This window comes from Populus alba, chromosome 1 (assembly GCF_005239225.2).
Source record: "Populus alba chromosome 1, ASM523922v2, whole genome shotgun sequence".
NCBI classification, from domain to species: domain Eukaryota; kingdom Viridiplantae; phylum Streptophyta; class Magnoliopsida; order Malpighiales; family Salicaceae; genus Populus; species Populus alba.
In genome coordinates, this window is record NC_133284.1 from 49264542 (window position 1) to 49284013 (window position 19472).

Genomic DNA, 19472 nt, shown 5'->3' on the forward strand with positions numbered 1-19472 from the left:
AAGCCTCAGAATTTTGAGTCGTGAAAGATGAGCAAAAAGGAGCGATATTACCTGTATAATTTGCAGATACAGTGGATTTTTCACCTTGAAAGAAAGCTTTGATTTGTGAAAATTCTTCAGGAGTGAATTGAAGAGGCTGATTAGAGGTTTGAACTGACTTGATGTTGGTGTGAAATGATTCAATTCCTATTTGGTTTGCAGCAGCTTTTTGAGCTCAATTGCGAGGCTGCACATTCTTGCCATGAAGAGCGTGACCGGTGGGAAATCCAATCAAATAAAAACATCTCTCCATTGTATGTGTAGTTCCATCACAGTAGGTGCAGTGAAGTCGTTTCTTTGATCCTTGCATAGTTGATGAGCCAGACATCCAATTTCGAGAGAAATCTCGTCGTTGTGAAGTAGAACCTGATCTTTTTACATTCATGGCATGAACCTGTTCAGTAACTTTGTGCTCAACCAGTCCTCTTTGCTTTTCTTCCTCACACAAGAGTGAATAGCTTTCTTAACAGTTTGTAAAGGTTGCATGAGCATGATTTGCCCTCTAATGGCTGAATAGTTCTCATTTAATCCCATAAGAAACTGACCAAGTCTCATCTTTTCTTCACTATTTGACAGTTGTTTCATTCCACCACATGTGCACTGAATTGTTGGACTGGACATTCTCAATTCATCCCATAACGTTTTTATCTTGGTGTAATATGTGAAGATGGAATCCTGATTTTGCTACAATTCTACTATGGAACGCTGAACTTGATAATGATGAGAAAAATTACCTTGTGAGAATCATTCTTGTAGATCCAACCAGATTTCAGAGGGGGTTTCAACATAGAGAACACTATTGGGAAGCTCTTGGTTTAAGGAGTTAAGAATCCAAGAGAGAACCATATCATTGCATCGTTGCCATAACATGTATTTAGGATCAGATTCTCCTGGTATAAGTATGGTTCCATTGATGAATCCCAACTTGTTTTTGGCGCTGAGACTTATTAGCATGGAACGTCTCCACATTGCATAATTGGTTCCATCAAGAACCTTTGGAACAAGAGTCATGCTTGGATGATCTGATGTATGAATGAAAAAAGGATCAGAAGGATCAATGGTTAAAAAGGACATGTTCTGAAGGGTAGTGTTTTGGTTAATACTGGTTGAATCAGTATTGTCCTCCATTGCAGGTTTTGCGGAAGCTTGGTTAATATGTTTAAGATTTTCATGTGCTCTGATACCATGAAAACAAGATAAAAAGAATGTTGGGAAGAATAATAAGAAGTTTTATTCCATTCGTATTGATTGCAGCAGAGTTTACAATAAGAATATATATATATATATATATATATATATATATATATATATATATATATATAGACACACACACACACACACAAATACGTAGCTAGAAAATAGGAGCTGCAAGTGATTGAGTCCAACTCAATTAGTTTATCTATACAATCTCAATTCCAGAGGATAATCTTCAGCAGTGGATCAACATCAGCAGCAAGTAGATAATCTTCAACTGTGAATCAACATTAGCAGCAGATTAACTTTATCTGTTGAAGGTCACCTTCTTCTTATATTTTCAACATGTTTGTTCAAGTGTTTCAACTTCTTCCAATCCAACGGTTGATGTTCCTTCAGAATCACTCTGTAGTTCATTAGCAAATTCTACTGATGCAGTCTCTCCACGAATCTCAGAATCTAATAGAAGCTCCAAGGCAAGAACCATGTTTTTACCTTTTGGTACCTACCTCTATATCATCTCACCTCCTTTGACTGTCAAATTTATATGGCAGTCATCAGGTCACTCTCAGTCTCGTCAGTAAATCATATAATTTATTGAACCAGCAATTTTTATGAGTAAACTGAAATATTTTGTTGAATAGTTACTGCAATTCATATCGGGTATAGTTTATAATCTATACCACAAGCATTGGTAGAAATCATTGGGTTTAGATTACATTGTAGTTTCCTAGGAATTTTGGAATATTTGCAAGTTCAGTTTTATAATCATGGTGATGTTTTTGACATTAATTTTCTTTCAGGCATTCTGTCAAGATATCAAAGGCTCTGCTTCAGCCAGCCACCTATCAAAGAGAATAGAGAATATAATGGTTAGCAAGTTTGTTAATATAGTTAGACGGTTAATGAATTCTGTTACTGTTGAGTAGAATACGTAACCAAGCTTCTCACCTTCTGTTGATATAAAATGAATGTAACAGTGCTGGGAATGTAAGCAGAGAATAATTCACAGAAACATTTTCTTCTTCCTCTGCATTGCAGCATCTTTCTCTAATTCTGTTCACTTCTTGTTCATCTCTGTAACAATTCTTACTAGCTTATCACATTCAAGCTCAATCCAGGAGCAAAAAAAATTTCTCCATCTTTTTCCAATCCTGTATCAGCTACTGCTCCAGCAGTGCCAACAGCTGCAAGCATGGCTTACATACCAAGCAACTCTCCAGCGGTACCTGTTGCTGATGTCCAGCCAGAAGTTGGGATCCCTTTTGCACCTCGTTCATCTGTCCTGCTAAGTACCCCCCTATAGCAAACTTGACAGCTGTAAATGGTGGCAGTGGTTCTCAATTTTTGCAACCTGTATGTGTTAGCTAACTTCTAGTTTCTTGCTTATTTAGTAACTCATATCTATTCAAGTCACTAGAAAAAATCAGGAACTTTATGGTCAGCTCTTGGAATGTTTTTTTGGTTGAACTAGCCCAAGCTAAACTAAATGACTAATTGTCAAGAGAGGAACCCTCTATTAGTTCTCAAAGGGTTTCATTTTGGCTATAGGTTGTTGGACACATGGGAAGCAGAGCACAGCCACAGCCACTTAGATATTCTGGTCAGTATCATGCTGTTCAGGCAGCACCAGCATTTGTGCCTCCAAATTCTCAATCTGTAAGTAGAAGGAAGATTCACGTGATATCCTTTGGACAGTTTATTTCTGGTGCTCTGTTGTTTTATTGTTGGATTTGGAGATTTGTAACTTTATTTTCTAATCTGGTAGCTAATCTGGCTCTCTGTTTCTCAAGGTTATGGTTGGACAACTGGGGCAGCTCATGTATATTCAGCCAGTTTCTCATGTAAGATACCAGATCTGCAACATGAAATAATTAAAGCACTCTGATGTTTGATAGTTACAGATACAACTAACTTGTAGTTTCTGGGTGTTGTAGCTTGTATTTAACTGTTTTATTACCATGCTAGGAAGCAATTTAATCTACATTATGGGGAGGACGGTTTTAAGTCATTATCTGATCTCGAGATAGTTTCTAGAATCAGCCTTGAGCAGTACTTCTAAGCTTCATACTAACTCTTGACATCCTACTGTGATTCACTTTTCTAATTATCTATATAGTTGGCTTCCTCAACCAGTGTTACACCATGCTACTCTTAACATGGATGCTTTTATATTAGCCAAGTTATAATAGAAGAATGCTTGTTGTGTGTGTCACTGATCTGAAGCTAGATAGCTAATTAGCCAAGATTATAAATATGCTATATTATGTGGAGGAAATTGCAATTATTCGTATCTTACTGACCAAAGCCTGCAGCTATGGAATCTTGCATGTATACCATGAAGGTCTAGTGGCAGGCTCATTTTCTTGTTTTTAGTGCATAACTTCTTTCTCTTTTTCAACACTTCTGTCATTTTTTTGTTGTTGGAGCTGATCCTCTTGCATTTCAAGTCATCTCAAGCTTTTAATTTCTTCACTTCCCTGGAGTTCTTATCCAAGTAGATTAAATGCATGTTATATTTCTCTGATTGTTTCATTGCATTTGTACCATGAAAGGATTTGGTTCCCAGCGCAGTAGCCATATCATCTGTATCTGCACGTCCTATGTCAACTCCTCACCAAGTCCAATATCCTAAACACCAAGGTATGAGAAAGGTATTCCTTTTATTGGTTGGAATTTTTCATGTGCTATTGCAAAGAGATTCTGGTTTTCAAAGGTTTGCCATTGCACTTGCTCTGCCATCAATGAGGCTGCATATTCCAAGCAAGCTTAGATTTTTTATGTTACTGACTACATGAAGGGACAAACTAACTGCTAGGCTAGCAAGTCAGGATAACTGTTTCAAAAATTAATGTTGAAAATTCCAACCTCTGTCAATGTCCGCAAGGGGTTGATAAGTGCACAACCATTTGAGAAACTGATTACTTTGAGTTTCGATTTAATGAGAAAACTTAAATTTAACACTACAAATCAAATATAGGGAAGGTGATTATTGTAATGTTTTGAAATTAATAAGATAGGATATTACAACAAAGCCCTTGGAGGCTTAAAAGTTGGAATAAATGAATGAGGGGTATTATGGTAATTAAAACAAAAATTGATAAATATAAATAGGAAGTAAAAAAAAAAAGTGTGATCTGAATTATTAGAGAGCAAAACCGTGAGAGAGAAGAGGGAGGAAGAAGAAGAAGAGAAAGAAGGGAAAATAAGGGAAAAAAGGAAGAGATTTGAGGAAATAAGTGAAAAAGGTAAGATTTAGGTTGTTTAATGTGTATAATATGTTAATTAAGCTTTAATTTCAGTTTTTATGAATGTTAGGGTTTTGAGAATTTGTGTTTTGGGTTTAATTGATGAATTAAATTGAAGGTTAGGGGTTGATTGTTGTGGGTAATTGATTATTAAGTTTATTATGGAAGATTATGATGATTTTGAGTTATGGTTTTGTTTGAATGATGAATTTGTGTTAGAAATCAGGGGATAACAGTAGGTGATCTGTTGAAATTCTGGGTTTGAGGTTGAAGATGACGAAAATTCAATTTGGTCCCTCAATTTCCGAAAATTACAGTTTAGTCCCCGAACTTTGGAAAATTACAAATTGGTCCCTGGAGCATATTCCGAGATTCTGAACAGAATAACATATGAATTATGGACAGAATTACTGTATAGATAAGAGAATTTAACACTTTCAATTTAGTCCTCCAATTTGACAAAAAAGTACGATTTGACCCTAAAAATTTAGTAAAATTCCAGAATGATCCCTTAAGCATAATGATACATCCTGGACAGAATTGAGGATTAGTTAAGGTCATAATTTCAGTATATTCATGGATTTATGACAAATTTCAGTTTGGTCCTCCATTTGACAAAAGTTACAATTTGGCCCTAAAAATATGGAAAAATTCCAGATTAGTCCCTAGCTGTAATATTAGCTTTTTCAGATTAGTTTGATGAATAATTAAGGGTTATTTAGTGAATTATTACCAATTTTATTAGTTGTTTTTATTATGGATTAGATTTCGGGAAAACCGTTAGATTTTGGGTTTTTGAGAAAATTGACTAGTTAGTTCAAAAACATATAGGGTTACAGAATACACCCTTAGTTAAGTGTATTAATAGGTTAAATGTTCTTTCGAGTCGTTTTTTGAATATGTCTCCTTTTGTATTCAGATAATCCTGATATTCTACCGGCAGGACGTCAGTAGAATGTCCTTCCGTTTCAGCTTGTGAGTGTTGTTTACTTTTGAGTCAGGTGAGTGGATAATTTTTCATATGCATGAGAAAATATTATAAATATTTGATTTGTTAATATGAATTGGATCATGCTTCTTGATAATATATATGTTGATTATTATCCTTATGATAAAAGCATGATCAATTATTGAATCTGAATTCTTGATATGAACCAGTATATAGTTTGAATTGACTTCTGATTGATAGCTCCTCATTTGATTGATGTCATGAGTTGAGCTTTAAGATATGAATATGTTTGTTTGATTATGAACCTATGGTATGTCAGTCAGAATACCCATGCTAACAGGGTAGTGTTAGTCTTTGTGCACATCGTATCTGAACCCTAGTTGGTCGGGGGAGTCACCAACCTGTGTGGACTAATCATCCCACAGTACGAAGCCTCATGCTCATTGCATTTTGATTTTCTGACGAGTTTTACCATATGATATTCTTGTTATGGCTTATTTGATAAACCTTCGTATAAGAACTAAAGCCATACTTGTATATATATTTCTCATTGCTATATTACCTCGTGTGTGCATATTGAATGTTATCTACTCACTGAGTTGTTGAACTCACCCTCTCATTCTTTATCCTTTTCAGGCTTATAGCTTGATAGCAGGTTACTTTTGTTGAACCTTCCGAACCTGCCTTTTGCTTGTAATTTGTATCTTCCTTTTGTGTCAAGTTAGTGCTCCAAAACTATGAAATGATATTAACTCTTGTATTAAGACAATCGAATTATATTATGAAGTTGTTTGTTGTTAATTCTGCGTTAAACTCTGATTGAGTTGTTTAAAGGATTGTATGTAAGTTTGGGTTCGTATAGGTTTGGAACCTTGGAGGGGAACCTTGCCTATGTGCCGGTCATGGATCCGGGATTCGGGTCGTGACAATTATGTTCTTGCTGGTGCTTGTTTTAGAGCTCCAACATATTCGCACACCCCACCCACTTGCAAAACACATAGAAAAGGAAATGAAGAAAAATATTTCTTGAGCATAATGTAATTATAGTGGTAGTGCTAAGTGTAATGTTTTGAAATAAATGAGTTGGAAAATACAACAAAGTCCTTGGAGGCTTAAAAGTTGGAATAAATGAATAAGGGGTATTATGGTAATTGAACAAAAATTGATAAATAATAAATAGGAAGTAAAAAAAAAAAAAAAAAAAAAGAGTGATCTGAAATTAGAGAGCAGAATCGTGAGAGAGAAGGGGAGAAAGAAGAAGAAGAAGAGAAAAGAGGGAAATTGGAAAGGAAATAGAAAGAAGTTGGAGAAAATAAATAAAAAGGTAAGATTTAAGTTGTTAAATATATAAATATGTGTTATTAAGCTTTAATTTCAGTTTTGATGAATGTTAGGGTTTTGAGAATTTGTGTTTTGGGTTTAATTGATGAATTAAGTTGAAGGTTAGGGGTTGATTGTTGTGGGTAATTGATTATTAAGTTGATTATGGAAGATTATGATGATTTTGAGTTATGATTTTGTTTGAATGGTGAATTTGTGTTAGAAATCAGGGGATAACAGTAGGTGATCTGTTGAAATTCTGGGTTTGAGGTTGAAGATGACGAAAATTCAATTTGGTCCCTCAATTTCCGAAAATTACAGTTTAGTCCCCGAACTTTGGAAAATTACAAATTGGTCCCTGGAGCATATTCCGAGATTCTGAACAGAATAACATATGAATTATGGACAGAATTACTGTATAGATAAGAGAATTTAACACTTTCAATTTAGTCCTCCAATTTGACAAAAAAGTACGATTTGACCCTAAAAATTTAGTAAAATTCCAGAATGATCCCTGAAGCATAATGATACATCCTGGACAGAATTGAGGATTAATTGAGGTCAGAATTTCAGTATATTCATGGATTTATGACAAATTTCAGTTTGGTCCTCCATTTGACAAAAGTTACAATTTGGCCCTAAAAATATGGAAAAATTCCAGATTAGTCCCTAGCTGTAATATTAGCTTTTTCAGATTAGTTTGATGAATAATTAAGGGTTATTTAGTGAATTATTACCAATTTTATTAGTTGTTTTTATTATGGATTAGATTTCGGGAAAACCGTTAGATTTTGGGTTTTTGAGAAAATTGACTAGTTAGTTCAAAAACATATAGGGTTACAGAATACACCCTTAGTTAAGTGTATTAAATAGGTTAAATGTTCTTTCGAGTCGTTTTTGAATATGTCTCCTTTGTATTCAGATAATCCTGATATTCTACCGGCAGGACGTCAGTAGAATGTCCTTCCGTTTCAGCTTGTGAGTGTTGTTTACTTTTGAGTCAGGTGAGTGGATAATTTTTCATATGCATGAGAAATATTATAAATATTTGATTTGTTAATATGAATTGGATCATGCTTCTTGATAATATATATGTTGATTATTATCCTTATGATAAAAGCATGATCAATTATTGAATCTGAATTCTTGATATGAACCAGTATATAGTTTGAATTGACTTCTGATTGATAGCTCCTCATTTGATTGATGTCATGAGTTGAGCTTTAAGATATGAATATGTTTGTTTGATTATGAACCTATGGTATGTCAGTCAGAATACCCATGCTAACAGGGTAGTGTTAGTCTTTGTGCACATCGTATCTGAACCCTAGTTGGTCGGGGGAGTCACCAACCTGAGTGGACTGATCATCCCACAGTACGGAGCCTCATGCTCATTGCATTTTGATTTTCTGACGAGTTCTACCATATGATATTCTTGTTATGGCTTATTTGAGAAACTGTATATAAGAACCTAAAGCCATAATTGTATATATATTCTCATTGTTATATTATCTCGTGTGTGTATATTGAACATTATCTACTCACTGAGTTGTTGAACTCACCCTCTCATTATTTTTTTTTTCTAGGCTCATAGCTTGATAGCGGGTTACTTTTGTTGAACCTTCCGAACCTGCCTTTTGGTTGTAATTTGTACCTTCCTTTTGTGTCAAGTTAGTGCTCCAAAACTATGAAATGATATTAACTCTTGTACTAAGACAATTACATTATATTATGAAGTCAGTTTGTTGTTAATGCTGCGTTAAACTCTGATTGAGTTGTTTAAAGGATTGTATGTAAGTTTGGGTTCGCATAGGTTTGGAACCTTGGAGGGGAACCTTTTGTAGCTGGTGGACAACAACCATTTGTAATGCCAAGCCATATTCCTTTTCTTCAGCCACCTATCCCTGCAGTTCGCCCCATTCCAGTCCCAGGATCCAATACTCTTTTCAACACCAAGTTTCCATGAGTATATTCCATAGTGAAATCAAGATTCGTTTTCGTAAACAACAAAATTCTGATCCATAGTTCTACTGAAAAACATCGAGCAATAGGCAATTAGTTTCATCCCTCATTTTCTGGGTTTAACTCATTTCAATGATTTCTTGCGAAACCTGATTTGAGAGTGATTTTTTATTTGATGATCCATGCTGTAAGACATGATGTAGGGGTGGTTTTCTGTTTTGGCGAAGAATTATGAGAAGTTTCCCCCCCGGTAGAAGGAAGAATTGCATCTTGAAAGGTGATAATACAGGCCCAAAGGTGTATAGTGTACAATATTGAGACAGAGGCAACAGCTACAAGGTTTTGATACAAAAAGCCAGCAGGATAATTCATTTCATTTTTGGCTCAATTTAGCAACAGTTTTAGGGTTCATGTAGTGGAGATTATTGCTGATTTGTTTTTGTTGCTGGAAAATGTTGAGCGTCACCTTTTCCATCGGCCCTAAGGTGTAGGCATCCTTGTTTACAATCCGTAGAAGCAAAGTTTACCATCATTTGAGTGAGAAGTGAGAGATTTTATATCACTGGAGATTTATTTTCATGGAAATCACAATGTCATATCTTCCCTTTTGTTCCTCTCTCCTCTTGTCATGGAATAAATATTATTAGTAGCTCTTTGAATAACATAAAATTTCTATCCAGTGAGAACCTCAACCTGGAATATTACTCTTGGTACCCAAATTACCTAATGTGAACAGCTTACAATGCATTTTACTCCAGATGAATACTTACAGATCATGCAGTTCCTGAAATACCAACACTGCGCCACCTCACTAAAACGAGTGAATTAAGACACCACAGGGACAGGCCTTAATTTTCCTCGTCTATTTAAAATTCTCCTTGCTAAATCTTTGCTCACCCGTATCTTCCCTTTTACCCTGCAAGATCACTTTTAGCAAAGTCTATCTGGCACTAGCACAGCTAAAAGCAGGCATGGATTATATAATGATAAAAGCTGAGGCTTTATAAATGTCTATTAAAAAGCTATCCTTCAATTCAAACTGTGAATAAATTACAGTTCCAAATGCTAAAAAGCACCTAGGTTTCTTTTATAACTGTAAAGAAAAAATAAGATTGAAGTCTTCGATGAGACACTAAGCCTCCCACTTTCAAGCAAAGATGGATCTTCTGTGGCGTCTATACCTAGTTTATGACTCTAACTATCTATAGACTTGTACAATTTATTCTCCGGAAACATGTCAGATAGTCCAGAAGCAGCAGGCACACCATCTGCCCGTGCCCTGATCTTAGAAATACTACTCCATTCACTTCCAACCTCGGTTTCTGGGCTTTTCAAATTATCTAGTCCAATCTGGAACCTGCAGCTGGCTCCTCAGTCTGAACCATCAGAATGACATGTTTTCCAGCAAAACCTTCTTAAGGTTCAATATCAATAACAAGTCATTGATCTTGGTACATGACAGATAATTGAACAACTGCAGGATGGCTGTCAACAATAGGCTGTAAAACTTGCAGCGGTTTAACAGACAGGGCCTGTTCTGTGTCCCTGCCATCCTTTTTTTTCGACAATACCAGAATCTTCCACAGGCAAGTTAACAGCTAAGCTGCTATTAGTCTCTGTTGATTGTGATGGAGCATGAACCCTACTGATGACTTCAGTTAACAGTTTCTCAAAAGGCATATGAGTTGTTTTCATCGGGCTGGCTTCTGATTCATGTAGTCCCCCTGCTGGATTTTGATTAAAGGGACTTGTTATCACCTGGTGGTTATTTTGAGATTGAAATTGTATGATCTCATTTGTTGGTGTTAATCCATTTGATGAATGAGCAGCATCTAGAACCTGCTTGCCTTTTGAAGGCACCAGATGGGCAGTTTGGTTTGAGGCACTGGCACTCAGTGCACCATTTGATAGATTGACTGGCTGAAGTACAACAGGAACTACATTGCCTCTTGATATTGTAGGAGTTTGGGGTACCACTGAAAGCACCTGCTTACCTTTTGAGCCAACCATTTCTACCTCTAGGCCCAGGCTTACGGGTGTGTACCTGATTATTGCTTTCTCTCGTAAGGGGAATCTCATTCCTTCTGATCATTGGAACATCAGCAACTGGATTAGCAGCACGGTCAACACTGACTGGCCTATCATGGCATAAATTGCATTGTTAACTGGACCTACTTGATATAGTATCTTCCTCTCAATAAAACATCTTGATATTAGAACAATGCTCAATTTCACAAAAAATATATATATATTATTTGTAAGAAATTGAAAATGAAAAGATCAAAATTGAAACAAATAAAAAACTAATTTTTTTTAAAAAAAATATGGTGTCAACCTTGCCTTTTGTTTTTTGCTTTTTATCATCTACCTTTTTTTAAAAAAAAAAAAAATCTTTTAATGCTGTGTTAATTGGAATTTGAAGTTGGTAATTTTATATAAGCATCTAGAACTAAATAAAAAGCCGCACCATTGGTTTGGTGCTCGACTTTACAAAAAAAAAATCAATTATATTGTTTGAGAAAAACTAAAAATCAAAAAATCAAAATTGAAACATGAAAAAAAAAAAAATAGAAGGCCTTAAAAAAACAAATTGTGTCAACGCCTCCATGCATTGTCATTTTGATAAATCTTCTTTTTGGTAATGAAACTTTTTGATACAAAACTTTATTTTACTTGTATTTTAATTCTGAGGTTGAGAAAGAATAGAGAAATTCATCCAAAAATTACAAAGAAAAGAGAAAATTAGCGAAAGCCAGCAAGGTATCTGCTCGAAAAAACAATTCAACATAAGATTGTTATGCTAGGAAAACATGATATCAGTATCAAACTCTTGAACAAAGAGTTCAACATCAAGTCTCAGTCATCTTGAGATTTGAATGCCCAAATATATTCACATGCTCATACACCATACAACATTTTTAATAATGCATTATGCATTAGAAACATAACATCAAACAAAGAGTTCAGCACCAAGGACAACGCATGAAAGTCCACACATTAAACCAAAAGAAACACAAATGGGCAAGCAACATTATTTTTTTGAGGTTCGCATAGTAATGACTAAATACACAACATTACATTACTCCTGTGCTGTCAACAATTCTTCTAACTTCTTCAGCAATGTGAAGCCAATTTGTATCCCATTGCCAATGGAACAGTTGGAATTATTTCCCACCAATCTAAAACATATTCGCAGCACCAACCTTGAAAGCATTCAACATGGGATTGTTCTGCTAGGAAAACATGATATCAAACTTTTGAACAAATAGTACAGCATCAAGTCCAAATATATTCACAGCTCAAAGACACGAGTCTCCATCTTCTTTCCACCCGTTATCTCTGGTCCACTCTCTATTAATGCTTGAATCTTCAGCTACTTCAGATACCTGTAAACCAATTTAAGCATGGCATGCTCATTTTAACTTGTAAATCTTATTATTGAGCCAAACAAGAAACAAACACACTAAAAGAGAGGCAAGAAATCAAGTCAAATCAGCAGCACCTCTGATTGAGCACTCATTGAACCATATCGTGTAGTAGCAAATTTTGTGGTCAGCTTTGGACATTGATGGACCTTCAACTTCTCCAAACAAGGGAATAAGAAATAATCACACCATCCGAAACTAAAACAGACAATACTTGATAATTGTTCTAGCGACAACTCCTTTAGATTAGGAAGCACTATCTCCTTCTCAACGTTGACAGGTGAAGCTTGATCATCCTGCCCAGGAGACTCTGGAATTATTTCCCGTTCACCATCCTCTTCTCTGATAATATGCTTCAATTCACCGCAATCACTTATGCGAAGGCTTTCTAGCTTTGGCAGCCTTTGAGCGAGGGACGGTGTGAAGATAAATGCCAGTTTGTCGAGAGAATCCAAATACAGACAAGCAAGACTTCGGAGGCTGACATGTCCGGTGGGCCCCTTCCATATGCATTTGAGCTCGGGTAACTTTGACAGCTGTAACTGTGTTAAAGATGACAGCAGCGGCAGCTCCTTCTCCTCACTGCTTCCTTCATCAGCCTCACCCAATTCAAATACCTCTTCCAATGATTTGCAGTCCTTAATTTTCACACTCTCTAGATTTTTCAGAGCTTGCAGCAATTTTGCTGGAAACGGAGCGCGAACATCCCCACAATCGTCCAAATGTACAGATTCTAATCTTTGTAAGAAGCCGTTTTGCTGCCCATGGAAGGCCATCTTATCAGAGAGAACAATATTATATTTTTTTTCAAATCTCAAGAAAACAATTTATATGATGTATAAATAGGAGAAAAAAATAGAAAAAACAGGATTAAATACTTTTTAGAGATTACATATTATTGTTTTAATTTTTTTCTTAATTAGAGATAAGTTGAATAATAATTATATTTTTTGTGAATAAAAGGTTAATACAACTCCTAATAATTAGTTTCATGTCAAAAATAAAAATAAAAATACTAACTAAGATTTTTATTTTAGTTATAAAGTTAATAAATTTTTAAAGATATTTTAATTGACTACAAAATTTTCAACACAAAATTTATGCTCTTATATATTAATAATTTTTTTGTGAAGTTATTTGATGTACTTTTATATAAAAATCATTTTTTTTTTTAATTATGTGCATAGTTTGTTCTTATATATTACATGGAAGGGTTTTCGTAATTAAGTAATGGTATGATTGTTCTTGAATGTATCAGGATTAATTAAAAGGGATATATAGACAAAATTATCTTCAAGGAGTGGAATGTTTCATTAATTTTATAATTTATAAACTGAATAATATTAGTGCAGATGAAAATAGATGTTCATATATAAAGTGTAAAAATAAAAAGTTTCACCGAAAAGATGTCCATTGTCAACTTAAGCCTTTTTTTTGTTTTACTTTTTTTAACTTTTACCCTATTCCATTAAATGTTTTTATTTAAATAATGATCTTTTACATTTTTTGTTTTTTATTATTATATACTTTGAAAAGATTAGTTTTAGTTGTATCAAAAACATTCTTATATTTTATATGAATAAGTTGTATTAGTATGAAGATTTTTATAAAAAACCAAAAATTATTTTTTTATTAGTAACATTTGGCCACTAAGATTAAATGAATGAAAAATTTTAAAATAAAAGGGATTGTCAATGTAAACCATTTGCATGTGAAATTATTTATTTTTACCGAGATAAGTTTTTTGTTTTAATATTAAATTAGTATTAATAACTCTTTTGCATTTATTACTTCATATATTTATTAGTATATTTTATAAAGTATAAACTATTCACTTCTCAATTAATAAAATTAATGATAAATAAGAACATATCTATAACATAATTGTTATTTGTTTTCATGTTAGAAATTGACTTGAAATCCTACTCTACTCATATATAACATTTTGTGTAAACAATATATTTTTGTTTATAAATTAAAAAAATCATGATATTTTAAAATGCATTCAAAATAATAACATATTTTTTTTATTATATTTGAAATTAATTTAAAGTTTTACATAGATGATAAACTAGTTAATTAACAAACATTTAAAGAAGTAGGGGATTCAATGTGCAAATTGCACCATGTATCCCATCACAAAATATCATGGATTTAGTGTTTATTTTTTTTTCTGTGTTTTTTTTATTATTTCTTTTTTATTGGGGACTAAAATGTAGGCCAGTTTTAGATTAATCTATTAGGCCAGTTTACCTTTAATTTTTTTTTAATTTGTTTTACTTAAAATTTTTCTATGTATTTTTTAAAATTATTTTTTTTTATTTTTTTAGTCTTTTTTAAAATAGAGATTATTTTTAATTATTTGATATATATTTAAGTTTTAAAAGATTATTATAATTCATCTATAAATTTTATTTTTATGTTCTATATAAAATGAATTTTATTTTAAAAATAAAAAATATTTATGTATAGATAAATTTTTTAATATGTTCTATATAAATGAACCCTTCCATAATTTTGGTAAGTAGATGAACGAATTGTCCATATAAAAACTTCAGCAAAAAAAACTTATCAACAAAAAGGATAGAAGTAGACATGGCAACAAGGCATGGGAATATGAAATCATAAGCTGCAGGACTGAAACAAACAACTCAATATTAGCAGATGAAGGTTCATCTTCCTCTTCAAATACTTCCATTAATTGGGGGAAGAGCCTCAATTTCACTCAAACTGGGGAAAGCATAAATTAAGATTGAAAAATCTGGATATCATTTCATTACAATAATTAAATTCTTACTTCTTAAGCCCTGCATCAAGAGACAAGGAATGATACAGTTAGACAACTTTCATTACTCAAAGTTATGTTCTTATATATTAAATCTAACAGATAATATGATTTCTATGATTAATTGTTGGTATTAATAACACAAACAACAATGAGACAGTTAAGTTTCTTATATTTATATAATATATAAAAATAAAAATAAATAAATAAGCTACTATGTTTGTTATATAATTAAAAATAAGCAAACTTGGATTTCCTCGCATTTATCAATTACTTTACTTGTAGAAATTGGGAGGAAGAAAGAATAAATTATCGCAATTCACAATTTAAAATAGTGGAGAAATATAAATTACGTACTTGTAGCTGTGCCAACCAATTACCCACTTCTTCGTGGCCTTCAATGGTTAAGTGTTTCAAAGGCAATTGAGCATCAAAATTCCTTGGACCTAAAAAGCTGTAATTTGATCTGAGCTCAAGAGACAATTTTCTTAGTTGGGGGAACTTGATGATGCCATCTCTGTTATGAGACAAAGAGACTGGGAAGACATATTCCAGTTTATCACAGAAAGATATGTTGAGAGTTTTTAATTCTGGGAAGCAAGAAGACTCTGGAATTATTTCCCGTTCACCATCCTCTTCTCTGATAATATGCTTCAATTCACCGCAATCACTTATGCGAAGGCTTTCTAGCTTTGGCAGACTTTGAGCGAGGGACGGTGTGAAGATAAATGCCAGTTTGTCGAGAGAATCCAAATACAGATGAGCAAGACATCGGAGGCTGACATGTCCGGTGGGCCCCTTCCATATGCATTTGAGCTCGGGTAACTTTGACAGCTGTAACTCCGTTAAAGATGACAGCAGCTCCTTCTCCTCACTGCTTCCTTCATCAGCCTCACCCAATTCAAATACCTCTTCCAATGATTTGCAGCTGGCAACAATCAACTCCTTTAGAGTTTTCAAATTGATTTGCAGAAATTTTGCTGTAACATCCCCACATTCGTTCACTCGTACACATTCTAATCTTTGTAGGGAGCCATTTTGCTCCCCAGGGGCGGCCATCTGATCAGAGAACAATATTATATTTTTTCACTCTCATAAAAACAATTTATATGATGTATAATTAGGAGAAAAAAATAGAAAAAACAGGATTAAATACTTTTTAGCGATTACATATTATTGTTTTAGTTTTTATTTTAATTAGAGATAAGTTGAATAATAATTAGATTTTTTGTGAGAAAAAGGTTAATACAACTCCTAATAATTAGTTTCATGTCAAAAATAAAAACAAAAATACTAAGTAAGATTTTTATTTTAGTTATAAAGTTAATAAATTTTTAAAGATATTTTAATTGACTACAAAAATTTTCAACACAAAATTTATGCTCTAATATATTAATTATTTTTTTGTGAAGTTATTTGATGTACTTTTGTATAAAAATCATTTTTTTTATTCTGTGCATAGTTGTTCTTATATATTTACATGGAAGGTTTTCGTAATTAAGTAATGGTATGATCGTTCTTGAATGTACCAGGATTCATCAAAAAGGATATACAGGCAAGATTATCTTCAAGGAGTTGAAAGTTTCATTAATTTTATAATTTATAAATTGAATAATATTAGTGCAGGGCAAAAGTAGATGTTCATATATAAAGTGTAAAAATAAAAAATTTCACCGTAAAGATATGTTCATTGTCAACTTAGGCCCTTTTTTATTTTACTTTTACCCTATTCCATTACAATTTTTTATTTAAATAATGATCTTTTATATTTTTGTTTTTAATTATTATATACTTTGAAAAGATTAGTTTTATTTGTATCAAAAACATTCTTATATTTTACATGAATACGTTGTATTAGTATGAAGATTTTTATAAAAAACCAAAAATTATTTTTTTTATTAGTAACAATATTTGGCCACTAAGATTAAATGAATGAAAAAATTTAAAATAAAAAGGATTGTCAATGTAAACCATTTGCATGTGAAACTATTTATTTCTACCGAGATAAGTTTTTTTTTTAAATATTAAATTAGTATTAATAACTCTTTTGCATTTATTACTTCATATATTTATTAGTATATTTTATAAAGTATAAACTATTCCCTTCTCAATTAATAAATTTAATGATAAATAAGAACATATCTATAACATAATTGTTATTTGTTTTCATTTTAGAAATTGACTTGAAATCCTACTCTACTCATATATAACATTTTGTGTAAACAATATATTTTTGTTTATAAATTAAAAAAAATCATGATATTTTAAAATGCATTCAAAATAATAACATATTTTTTTATTATATTTGAAATTAATTTAAAGTTTTACATAGATGATAAAACTAGTTAATTAACAAACACTTAGAAGTAGGGGATTCAATGTGCAAATTGCACCGTGGATCCCATCACAAAATATCATGGATTTAGTGTTCACTTTTTTTTGTTTTTTTATTATTTCTTTTTTATTTATTAACAACAAAAATGTAGGCCAGTTTAGATTAATTTTTAAAGAAAAAGTAAGATTAGAAGATAGTAAACCAAAGTGAAAAAAAAATAGTAAATGGGTGGCTTTTTCAAACTTATGCAAGGGAAGTTCAACTTAGATAATTTTTTTTACCTTTAAATTTTCTAAAAAAACTAGATCTGAGAATATTTTTGGTTTTCTTTTTTTGTTTTAGTGTTTTTGTGCGGTTTTTAAGGTCATTGATGGATTTATTAAAATACTTAGGGTGTTATCAATATTTTTTTGAGTAAAAAAATAGGTTCTTATACATGTTGTCAACCTTTTTTTTTAATTTGTTTTAATTAATACTTTTTTATGTATTTTTAGAAATATTTTTTTATTTATTTAGCCATTTTTAAATAGAGATTATTTTTAATTATTTGATATATATTTAATTTTTAAAAGATTATTATAATTCATCTATAAATTTTATTTTTACGTTCTATATAAATAAACTTTATTTTTTAAAAAAAAAATATTTATGTTTAGATAATTTTTTAATATGTTCTATATAAATGAACCCTTCCATAATTAGTTCCATGTCTAATTTTTTATCCAGATAGATTACCTCCAAAGTAGTCAATTTGCTCAGCACGAGACCCTTCCAAATACACCTCATGTCAGGCAGAGACTTCAAGTATAATGTTTCCAAATTTGTCAACCCCTGCATCAAAAGAAATTTTGTGCACTTTTGAACTATATAATTTTGGTAAGTAGATGAACGAATTGTCCATATAAAACTTCAGCAAAAAAACTTATCAATAAAAGGATAGAAGTAGACATGGAAACTCAATATGAAATCATAAGCTGCGGGACTGAAACAAACAACTCAATATTAGCAGATGAAGGTTTATCTTCCTCTTCAAATACTTCCATTAATTGGGGGAAGAGCCTCAATTTCACTCAAACTGGGAAAGCATAAATTAAGATTGAAAAATCTGGATATCATTTCATTACAATAATTAATTTCTTACTTCTTAAGCCCTGCATCAAGAGACAAGGAATGACAAAGTTAGACAACTCCTTTTAAATTTAGTGGATGGCTAAAGGATTTATCTCCACTTATCAATTACTTCAGTTTCAGAAATTTGGAGGAGAAATCAACCTGTATTGATGTTGACAATTTAAAATAAGAAGGAAAAAAAAATTTATATGAGAAATATAAAGGACGTACTTGGAGCTGTGCACACAAATTTCCCAATTCTTTGTGGCCATTGATGTTTAGATATTGCAAAGAAGGCAATTGGGCAGCAAAATTCCTTGGACCAAAAAAGCTGCAATTTGAAAGAGACAAACTTCTTAGCCGAGGGAACTTGATGATGAAATCTGTGGGGAGTGCATCTCCTTCTCCACTGTAAAATATTTGCTTTAAATTGTCAGCACGATCAATCGTCATCTCTTCCAGGTTCGGAAGGCTCGGAGACACAGAGACAGTGAAGACATATTCCAGTTTACCACATCCATATATAAGGAGAGATTTTAATTGTGGGAAGCGAGGAGACTCTGGAATTATTTCCCTTTCACCATCCTCTTCTCTGATAATATGCTTCAATTCACCGCATTCACTTATGGAAAGTCTTTCTAGCTTTGGCAGACTCTGAGCGAGGGACGTTGTGAAGATAAATGTCAGTTTGTCAAGAAAATCCAATTTCAGAACAACAAGACTTTGGAGGCTGACATTTCTGGTGGGCCCCTTCCATATGCATTTGAGCTGGGGTAACTCTGACAGATGTAACTTAGTTAAAGATGACAGCAGCGGCAGCTCCTTCTCCTCACTGCTTCCTTCATCAGCCTCACCCAATTCAAATACCTCTTCCAATGATTTGCAGTCCTCAATTTCCACACTCTTTAGATTTTTCAGAGCTTGCAGCAATTTTGCTGGAAACGGAGCGCGGATATCCCCACAATCGTCCAAATGTACAGATTCTAATATTTGTAAGAAGCCGTTTTGCTGCGCATGGACCATCTTATCAGAGAACAATATTATACTTTTTCACTCTCATGAAAACAATTTATATGATGTATAAATAGGAGAAAACAAAATAGAA

General features: G+C 32.7%; 1 protein-coding gene and 1 long non-coding RNA gene across 2 annotated transcripts; one reads left to right on the top strand and one right to left on the bottom strand.

Annotated features, from left to right (window-relative positions):
* The first annotated feature begins 2047 nt into the window (after window positions 1-2047).
* On the top strand, window positions 2048-3920 carry LOC118037241 (uncharacterized). The gene is made up of 4 exons (XR_004685574.2): window positions 2048-2589; window positions 2785-2892; window positions 3027-3077; window positions 3789-3920. It is a non-coding gene; the product is annotated as an uncharacterized lncRNA (long non-coding RNA).
* A 7657-nt stretch (window positions 3921-11577) lies between these two features.
* LOC118037240 (uncharacterized) lies at window positions 11578-19405 on the bottom strand. The gene is made up of 5 exons (XM_035043150.2): window positions 18599-19405; window positions 17993-18088; window positions 15280-15981; window positions 12215-12895; window positions 11578-12098 (listed from the first exon to the last, which is right to left on the bottom strand). Exons 1-5 carry the CDS (start codon window positions 19388-19390, stop codon window positions 12012-12014), a joined length of 2358 nt encoding a protein of 785 aa, XP_034899041.1. The 5' UTR covers window positions 19391-19405; the 3' UTR covers window positions 11578-12011.
* Between the last annotated feature and the right edge of the window lie 67 nt (window positions 19406-19472).